At 38.2% G+C, this 10,504-nt stretch overlaps 1 protein-coding gene across 1 annotated transcript in view; it reads right to left on the bottom strand.

Moving 5' to 3' along the window:
* Positions 1-10,504, bottom strand: part of FOXP2 (forkhead box P2) — a 524,445-nt gene that overhangs the window by 59,676 nt on the left and 454,265 nt on the right. The window contains exons 6-8 of the mRNA XM_060156819.1: positions 5,000-5,137; positions 3,734-3,919; positions 2,019-2,184 (exon numbers count right to left, since the gene is read on the bottom strand). Of these exons, the coding sequence (XP_060012802.1) occupies positions 2,019-2,184; positions 3,734-3,919; positions 5,000-5,137 (490 nt within the window). The remainder of the gene's footprint in view (positions 1-2,018; positions 2,185-3,733; positions 3,920-4,999; positions 5,138-10,504) is intronic.

Raw genomic sequence — 10,504 nt, forward strand, 5'->3', positions numbered from 1 at the left:
TTTGTCCTCAAGTTGTATTTATTTTTCCATAAAAACAATTATTTGTGAATAGAACATTCACTGCTGTGGTGACACTATGGTTTATTCCAATTCTCTTTGGAATGACACAGAAAAGTGGGTTTATTGCCTTGTTTTTCTTTCACTATTTTTTTTTTTTTTTTTGCGGTATGCAGGCCTCTCACTGTTGTGGCCTCTCCTGTTGCGGAGCACAGGCTCCCGATGCACAGGTACAGCGGCCATGGCTCATGGGCCCAGCCACTCGGCGGCATGTGGGATCTTCCCGGACCGGGGCACGAACCCGTGTCCCCTGCATCGGCAGGCGTACTCTCAACCACTGTGCCACCAGGGAAGCCCCTTCTTTCACTATCTAAACTTTATCTTTCTTGATTTCCTAGGAGTGATTCAGTCAGGTGAATTAGAGGATCTGAAGTCAAATGAAAGAGGAATTCTGGGAAAAATAAGCCATGGAGACAGTAATTTGATAAATAAAAAGAAAAACATTTACCACAATATTTATAATTTAATGTGCCCAAAATAATAATTATGTGTATTTAAAAGACTCTTTTATTAACCTAATTATAATTTTTGTATATTTAATTGTTCTTGATTTTCTTCAGTGTATCCTATAGAGTCAGAAAAATGCACAGCAAGTACTAGTGCAATGTGAGCCCCTCTGGAACAAATATAAGTGACTTGAATGAAAGTTCACTTGGATTAAAGTTGTTCCAACAAAATCCAAATGGAAATTAGAATATGCTTTTAGGATGTTTATGGATACATGACTTTTACCTGTATTGAGAATTTTAGCACATGAAGAATGATTCTGTTTACCATTCTATTTCCTTTTTTTTTTTACTTAGAACTCTTTCCATTTCCCAAAAGTTGACTCAAATAATGAATATATACAATTGTATATTTGTATGGTATTGTATTATTGAATTATCAAAGTACATCCAAAGTTTTCTTATCAGAAAAACAAGAATACAATTGCCAGCTTTCTAAAGCTGTAATTCACAATACAGTACATGTATACGCAATATCCTTTTAGAGAAAGGAGGATCAATATGGTCCCAGGATGCATGATGAGGTCCCCCAAAGCATAACTGGGACTATTCTCTGTAGAAATACATAAAGCCTTCCTTTTATATATAGCGTGAAGATTAGGAACGTCTATCTTTTTCTTATCAGTTGTCCACCAAAACTCCTATCAGCTCACTTATGTTAAATGGAGTGTTGTTAGCCTTCCCACTAATCCTATTCCCTGCAGATCTTCAGTGTGTATTCAATAGCTTGAATTCAGTAGCTTGAATTGTGTTGCCCTTATACATTTTCTTCCATAAGACTAATAAATACACATTTAATATCTAACAAAGCACTTGAAAGCGGTTTACTGCACACTTAAAAAGCAATGTGGAGTAAAACTTCTGAGTCTCAAGAAAAAGGGGCATGCAACCATGTTAACAGTCATTTCTTTTTTTAATTTTTATTTTATATTGGAGTATAGTTGAATTACCATGTGTATTAGTTTCAGGTGTACAGCAAAGTGATTCAGTTATACATATACATGTATCTATTCTTTTTCAGATTCTTTTCCCATACAGGTTATTACAGAATACTGAGTAGAGTTCCCTATGCTATATAGCAGGTCCTTTTTTGGTTATCTATTCTATACATAGTAAAATGTATATGTTAATCCCAAACTCCAAACTTCTACTAACTTTGGGTTTTGTTTGTTCTTCTTTGTCTAGTTGCTTCAGTTGTAAGGTTAGGTTGTTTATTTGAGATGTTTCTTGCTTCCTGAGGTAGGACTGTATTGCTATAAACTTCCCTCTTAGAACTGCTTTTGCTGCGTCCCAAAGGTTTTGGATCGTCGTGTTTTCATTTTCATAACAATCATGCTTTAATAATAAACATAAAGGTTATAAAAACGAAAGTTCTCAAGGTGTAAGGTAGACAGGCCACACAGTGGCAGCAAGTGCAAGCTGAGAAATGGAGCGTGCGCGGCGATTTGTATGTACCTTGAGGCAGCGACTGGACAGGAAGGGCCGCCTGGCCAGGTGGGATGGAGATGAGTCCCTGACGCTGAAGGCTGAGCAGATGCTGCTGCTGCTGGAGTTGCTGCATCTGGAGGAGCTGCTGCTGGAAGACAAGCTGCTGGGCCGCCAACTGCTGCTGCTGCTGCTGCTGGTGTCAGAAAACCCAACCCAGTGAGCGAATGGACGGCAGAGACCAGGGTCTGTGCAAACAGCCCTCCTACAGCGATACGTAAGCTTCTTTCATCGCCCCGGTACGTTTGTGAACGGTCATCCCATTGTCAAAGCTCAAGGGCACAATGTGAGCAAGCTCTAGATTTTCAGTTGCTTTTCTTTCAAATATTAACACAGCAACAGAGAACCAAGGAACTTGCACTGAAAGGGGATGGAACAAGGTCTAGAGAAAGTGTGTCACGAAAGTTCAGACTTCTTAAAAATAGGCTTATTGCAGATGATAGAAAATTTACTTAGACTCAAAGAATGACACTTTACGGAAACAGTCAACCTCAACAACACTTTTGTTTTTTTTCCAACTGAATAAGTTTGATCTGCAGAAGTCCATGACCGTGGTCTCTAGTGACCTATTAGTAAACTGGGATGTAGCCTTCATAGGACAGGCCTGTTAGCTCTCTCTCTTCCTCTTCTCTCTTATTGGAATATATGAAAGGTAGAATTATGTTCAAGGCCAAAAAAAGTGCCCCTTACTGGAAGGAAAAGTGTAAGTTCCCATTTTGTGAGGCATTACAAGACAAAGCAGACTTCTTTTGGACTCGGGAGGGTATGAGAAGGCAGTCACACTTCAGAGAAAGACAAGCTGCTGTGAAAGACCTTTCCTTTTTAGTTTGGGGAAAAGAGAAACTTCTGATGCGCTCACTGGAAAACAGACTGCATAACGGAGCAAGTCATGTGGATTGCCCAAAGCCTCCGGAGAAATAAGGGAGCAATTTCTATTCTGTAGTTGATGGCTGTCTGAAATTCTATTCACAAATCCAAACAGAAACAAAGCCTCAGGGGGTCAAAACTGTTTCCTGTACGTTTGCATAATGGGCAGCTTGAAGACAACGGCTCTGTTACCTGCTGATCAATTTAACTACTTCAACTGTTTTGTTTGTATTATGTTTATATTTGATGCAGTTTGCTGACAAGCACAAGCTAGGCCTGAGAAGCCAGCTTGTCAGTTTGATTTATGAGCATATCAGACTGGAACTTTCTACTCGCCCCTCCAAACCTACAGTAGCAGTTCATTAATCAGGGGCCTATGACTTTGAAATCTGGGCTCAACCACTTTCTCCCTGGCTTCCCCTCCCCACCCCCAACTCCCAACCACGGGCTCAATTTGCATGCCTGTCCTCTGAGCTGCACCACTGAGAAAGATAAGGTTCCCTCAACCAACTTCGGTTCTCGGGTGGATACGAGATAATCAGTACTTTGTCCACCACGCAGCTTGCGCTTTGTACACTGTGATTCATTAGTGAACGGGAGACGACAGCAGCATTGGATCGTAACTCTCAAGTCCCACGCTGCCAAAAAAGTACAGCAGGAGAGCTCTCCCGTTACTGTTATGAAGCTCAGTACAAATGTAGCATAATGCATCTTGGACAGCAAGAGCCTGGTGATAGGAGGGTCTAACACTGCCCTGGCCTCCGAGGGCCCCTCCCAGCCTCGCCCTCCTCTGCGTGGGTGAGCCGGCCAGATCCTACCTCTTTCGCTTGCTTTCCGGGATGCTGCTGCTGCTGCTGTTGTTGCTGCTGCTGTTGCTGCTGCTGCTGCTGCTGCTGCTGCTGCTGTTGCTGCTGCTGCTGCTGCTGCTGCTGCTGCTGTTGCTGCTGCAAAAGCTGAAGATGTAACTGCTCTTGCTGTTTCTTGTAAAACTCTTGTAGTTGTTGCTGAATAAACCATTTTGACTTTAATAAATAAAGGCAAAAGTTGCATGTATTATAAACCTCCTAAACTCCTCTAGACTGGCACAGGGTCGAGTCTCCATTAAGATGCGTCTCACAAGAACAACGACAGATACGCATTGGGTTCCAGGAGACAGATCTACACATACATTGTCTTTGCCAAGGCAGCTCTGAAACTTTCCAATCCAGACTCCAAAGTATCCTAAACGAAAGGGTATAGAAGATCTGTATTCTAAATGGCTAGAGCCAAATGAATACCCTCGATGGTTACATCTGCAGCGTTAATAGCACATAAAAATAGGGTCTACTCTACCATTTATAAGATCCAACTATAGAGTTACATAAAATTAGAGTGACCAGTTCTTACTGGGAAAAAAATTGTAATCCATCGGATGGACGGGAGAACGTCAGACTTAGACATATAAGTAACTGGCCTGTGGTCATCATCACAGAACATAGCAAGTCAAATCTTTAAGAATTTAGGTAAAGCACATTATTTTCTGTATGAGAAGTAAGTCTATAACATAAAGCCCACTTTATATGAACTCAAAGCTCTAATGATGTACATATTAGGAACATTAGTTTTGCTATTGAAAAAAGATTAACCTCATGAATTGGTGGCTCAGCTGTTCAACTTTGTTCTAGTTAGTAGCTACTTCTATTCCTAAAATTTGAATTTATTGTGGAAAGGAAGGTTTGGGACATTACTTTCCCTACTGTAACAAAATGGCCAGTTCCAATTTCATACTTATGTGAATTAAAAGGAGGGTTGAAGGGCTAGAAATTTCAAAAGCAACAATTATCTGTAAGTCTCTTTGCACTTTTGTTGGCAAGGCTCTATCTCATGTTGAAATGGTACCTATTTCTTACTCTTACTCTAGACGTTAATGAATTTAAAAAGAATAAGGGATCTAAATTTTACTACTCGGTTCTGCAATTAACATGCTCCATTTGTGTTCTAGCATGCTGACAGGTTGTCCTTTCCAGTGGAGAAGGAATTGTCATATATGCCCATGGCACTGTCAACACGGGTGCTAGCACTCCAAAGCAGGTAATCCACATTACCTGCTGCAGCATGACTGCCTGCTGCTGCTGGAGAAGGGCTTGGAGCTGCTGAGGAGACAGGACTTGCTGCTGAAGGATCTGCTGCATTTGCTGCGGGGTGATCACCTGGGGAGTCATCATGGCCACCGACACAGGCACCTTGACAGAGACAGAAGGAGAAAGAGTGGACGTTACCAAACGTCTGTTAACCTACTTCATAGCTATATGGCATTCCTACCAAAATCTTTAGTAGTGATGACCAATCATTTTTATAGAATAATTGTTATATTATTTAACTATTTAATAATGATATTTTAGGTACCACAGTATTTAGACACTGGCTTTCCAGAGGCATCAGATGTCATCAGATTCCACCTTTACGTTCCACACCTCTTACGTATTATGCTAAGATGTGCTGCTTTGACTAGCATAATTAGAAATAAACAATTACATGTCAGTTTTCTCAATACTTCATAATTGATAATCTCATCAATGTCACAGTGCTACAAACGAAAGCCTTTTGAAATGATTTACAGGTATGATTAAGATAGATATGATAAAGATTAAACGACTGGAAAAATACACATTTAAATATCTGTTATCAAAGTTAGTAAAAAGAATGTATGTGCAGTGTACTTATTCATAAAATATAACCTGTCTTCAAAATTTAATATATATATATATATATATATATAAAAAATATACACAGTACTAGAAAAATACACACAGTAATACATATTACTACATGAGTACTTGGAGTAACTCATATAGGATATTTATTTATTTACTTACATATCCCCAGAAAATAGCTACATAGATAGGTCCTCTCCAAGAAGGGATCATAAGCCTCGTGTTCTAGCTTCTCCTTTAAACGTTTTCTTATTTCAAGCTAACTAAACGTATACTGGGAAGTCCAGAAATCTAAAGATTACTCAAAGGTTATTCATTACACTGAAAAATGAAGTATTTTGCTCAAAATGTCCTTTCTACCATTTTCTTCTCCTTCAAAGTTGTAAAAATTAAAGAGTCAAAAAGAAAAGGAAATAAGCAGGGAGAGAAAGAAGCAGAAGAGAAAGATGAAGCAAGGAAAATACAAAGTAAGGAAAAGCCAGGGGGAAAGTCTGAGAGAAAGAGAGAAAGGCTGTGGAGAGACAGGAAAAGGTTGGCAAGAGAGGCGAACAGGAAGTCCTCCTGCACGGAAGCCTGACGTATCTATCTGCTCGGTTGGGCGGCAGTCACACTCTTTGAAGGCACTGCTTGTACTAACCAGCAAGTAATCAACTTGTCAACTTGCCAAGTTTGCAACCTTTGAAAAAGTAATCATTTTCTTTCCTAGAGAAAACAATTCACGTTTACTGTAAATAAAAGCAAGTATTTATATAAACACCACTTTTGAACAAATTCTTGGGACAACATGTGTCTTTGAAAACAGAAAAAGATTAACAGACATGGTTCACAATTTATCCTCAGAGTCATTTTTAATACAGTTCAAACTTTTCGAGTCTGGCACTTTATATCATAAACAAAGGAGAAATTAATAATGAAAACAAAGTTAGGGGCTTCTCTGGTGGCGCAGTGGTTAAGAATCTGCCTGCCAATGCAGGGGACACGGGTTCGAGCCCTAGTCCGGGAAGATCCCACATGCCACAGAGCAACTATGCCTGTGCGCCACAACTACTGAGCCTGTGAGCCACAACTAATGAGCCTGCGTGCCACAACTACTGAAGCCCACGCACCTAGAGCGTGTGCTCTGCAGCAAGAGAAGCCACCACGATGAGAAGCCCACACACCCCAATGAAGAGCAGCCCCCCGCTCACCGCAGCTAGAGAAAGCCTGCGTGCAGCAACGAAGACCCAATGCAGCCAAAAAAATAAAGTTAGAAGAAAAAAATAAAGGAAGTTCAGGATGGATTAATTCCTCTCCCTCAAAAAAACCACTTCATATTTCATACTAAAGAAAGAGTATTTTCTATCCCTTGCTCTCTGGAAATATGGATTAATTAGATGTAATTTTGTAACATGAGGGGAAAATATCACAGAATAACAGAAAGGAATTCAAAAGTGCTTTTCAAAAATATTTCTGGATTTTTTTAGAACATACTTTCATACCTATAGATTACTGTACTTGAAAGCATCATAATAAAAGGCATTCTGAAATGTATGCTGTAAAATTAATTGATCCAGTGGGTTGCCCATGTGTTTAGTTGTTTAAATATTTAATAGTCAGTTTACTTAATTGTTCTTTGATAAACAAAAAGAATGGTTAGAATAAGCAGTTTGGAAAAAAATTATCTATCTACAAAAATGCCTTTCCTTCCAGGAATAATTTACCTCATACTGTCTCCAAATAACAAGGAATGAAACTGAAATGAAGGAACAGAGAAAGACAAACAGGTTAAACTTTAAAAAGGCTGCCAATCCAGATAAATAGATAGGTAAGTGGGTAGCTAGATTATATATATGTAGATAGCTATACACATGAATATAGGTAGATACCTTCTATTAAGTCTATCATGTGATGAGAAACTTGTCACACCCCTCTCATCTAACAGCCCCTTACCACTTTTTAGCATATGGAGTATTTTCACTTAATTAACTCTATCTACAAGTAAAGGTACTTTATGTTTAACTGATAACAAAGGTACTTTATAAGAAAAGTAATATGAATGGAGGCATGGAATTATTATTGTAAACTGCAAGTTTACAATCAGAATTCATCTTATACAAATTATATTACCCTATAGCTTGCTGCTAGCATGACTGATTTGATGTACAAGCAAGTTTAAGCAAGTTTTCTACCTTTGCATTCTTTAGAGTTCATTAGCCCTTTCACCATGGTTAAATTAATTATGTTTTATCCTTGAAATGGTTTGTGAGTGTCTTCCTTACATTTAAAAGTTTATGACATAAAAATAACCATTACGTCATTGTCATCCTAAAATCATATGTATCACACTTATGTGATATTCTGCAAATTTTAAGCAGATTCTGGTCTACCCTCTAGGAAACTGCCATCTAACACAAACAATATACAGACATAAGGATATGTAGAAGAAGGACTCAACTAATTGAACACTCTACTTCCATAAGATATGTACAAAACACAAACTGAAATTAATTATATATATAGGAAAGCACAAGTACACTTCTGAGGGATTTCTAACATTACAAATAAGCCAATACTATCACCTATACATCTACGTACATGAGCTCATCCAAAATGAAACATTTGAGGCTATTAAAAATTTTAAATATTTTATTAAATAGAAAATTAGTTTTTCCTACAACAAATGTCAATTACATGTTATATGTAGACTGCTCCACTGGCCTTGTTTAGAACATGCAGAATTTCTCCATTTTTAAGTGAATCATTTTTTTGTTTGTTTGTTTGTTTGTTTGTTTGCGGTACGCGGGCCTCTCACTGTTGAGGCCTCTCCCGTTGTGGAGCACAGGCTCCGGACGCGCAGGCTCAGTGGCCATGGCTCACGGGCCCAGCCGCTCCGCGGCATGTGGGATCTTCCCGGACCGGGGCACGAACCCGTGTCCCCTGCATCGGCAGGCAGACTCTCAACCACTGCGCCACCAGAGAAGCCCTAAGTGAATCATTTTAAGTGACACGTTTCCTTCATTCCTCCTTTATCACTTTTGTTACTGTCCCATTACCTTTCTTTGCTACTGCAAGCTACTTTAGGAATTCATTGACAAAGACGAATAGAGATTAACTGAGTACATAACTTATTTTTGAAGATTATCCTACTTTATCAAAATGTAAACAGGCAAAACCAGCATCAGATTTGAAAGTCTATGGATAACTTTCTAAAATATATATACCTTCGCAAGTTAGGTGTTAAGCTTAAGGAAATATTTTCCTCTAAATATATACTTTTAATCATGCAAATATTCTAATGAGGGACCACAATTTAGACGTGTGATAGAGGAGGGGAGGGAGAACTTATCTTAGATGTTTTCTGGTGAGAGGGCAATTAAACATCTTGTTGGGTCTAAGAAAACATAATACATTATGCAGCTACCAAATGAAATCAAAAGGAATGGCTGGTTTAAAACGGGTGTCCCAGTGAAAACTGCAGTCTATCAATTAAACTCTTCAAGAGCGAAGAAAAGAAACGCAGTAAACTTTGGTTGGGAGATTTTTCTTTTTTTCTCTCTTGATATTTACTATCCTGACAGAACTAAAATTCCCCATAGTGATGCACAAAATAAGGCTTTCATTTACCCTTATTTATCTTCTCATTAGCTGAATTAAGCACCAACTTGATATGTAGCTCTGTGCACCAAGAAATACTGGGTAAACAGACATAAAGACAGGTTTATATATTCTGAGATGAGAGAGGAAAAATTATGAAACTTGAAATGACTCAAAATGGCAAAAGCCGAAAGCATTTAGATATTATCCTAAAATAGGTCGCTGATGACTTCAGATTTTTTAAGAAATAAATTATGCATTTACATTAAACTTCTAAGTGTACCTCGTTGAAAGGGTCAAAAAGTTATTAAGAGACAGTGCAAGGATCATGCCTCCCTTCAAATGAATCTCAAGAGTTAGTGTAAGACTTATGAAAATGGATCAAACTTTTAATTTGCTATAATAAGCAAATCGTCTTTCTAAAATCTAGTTCAGCTGGAGCATTTCTGAATGTGTTGGGGTTGCATATTAAGCATGTCACTTAATTAAACATCCCGGTTATGTGTGGGTGATCGGAAAGGTGCTTAGCATAGTGTTAGTCCAATTCTTACTTCACTAAGTGTGAATTGGAAAAAACAGCCACAACCTGTGGATGAGATTTACAGCGGAAAACACCACTTCCTTGTTAACATGGTCTGCCAGATACTGGTTCATAGATCCCTTTATTTTTCACTTAAAATTTGAAGATAAAAGGAAGTCCTGATCTCCAGGCCCTGGTACTTAAAAAAAAAAAAAAAAAAAAGCTCTATTAGGATTAACTACTTGTATAAAAATGCAAAATTGGTTTTCATATTATAGTATCTGCTCCTATTTTAACAGACTATTGATAGGAAATATGTGATTGTACATTCTTTGATAAATTTTTTTCTGTTCACTTTTTCCATCTCTATACTATCTATAGTTTATTTTAACATAAGAAACTATTGTATTGCATTGCCAGCCTTGGTCCAAATTCAAGCCCTGGTTACATGTATAATGTGTATCATAATAATAGCCTTTCAAAAGCTTCCTGGTTTTATGGTATCAAAAAGAACTGACAATGAATTGAGTGGTATTTGTAAGCTTTTCATCAAGTACTGAACAGGAGTATTTAAAGACATCTGGGATGGACAGTGCATATTGCTATTTAATGCAATCTTTTAGCAGCTGAGAAATAGTGTGACAGGAACAACAGAAAGCACGGCACAGTGCAATCAGACACTGAGATGCCTTTTCATCATGATTCATCACCCCTTGGTTTCTACTATACTTTAAGACATTCGTTTTAATTTAACATCCATTTAATCACTTTGATAAAGCAGAGTATTTTCTGTTTTGGAAAGT

Source organism: Lagenorhynchus albirostris, chromosome 8 (genome assembly GCF_949774975.1).
Source record: "Lagenorhynchus albirostris chromosome 8, mLagAlb1.1, whole genome shotgun sequence".
Classification (NCBI taxonomy): Eukaryota; Metazoa; Chordata; class Mammalia; order Artiodactyla; family Delphinidae; genus Lagenorhynchus; species Lagenorhynchus albirostris.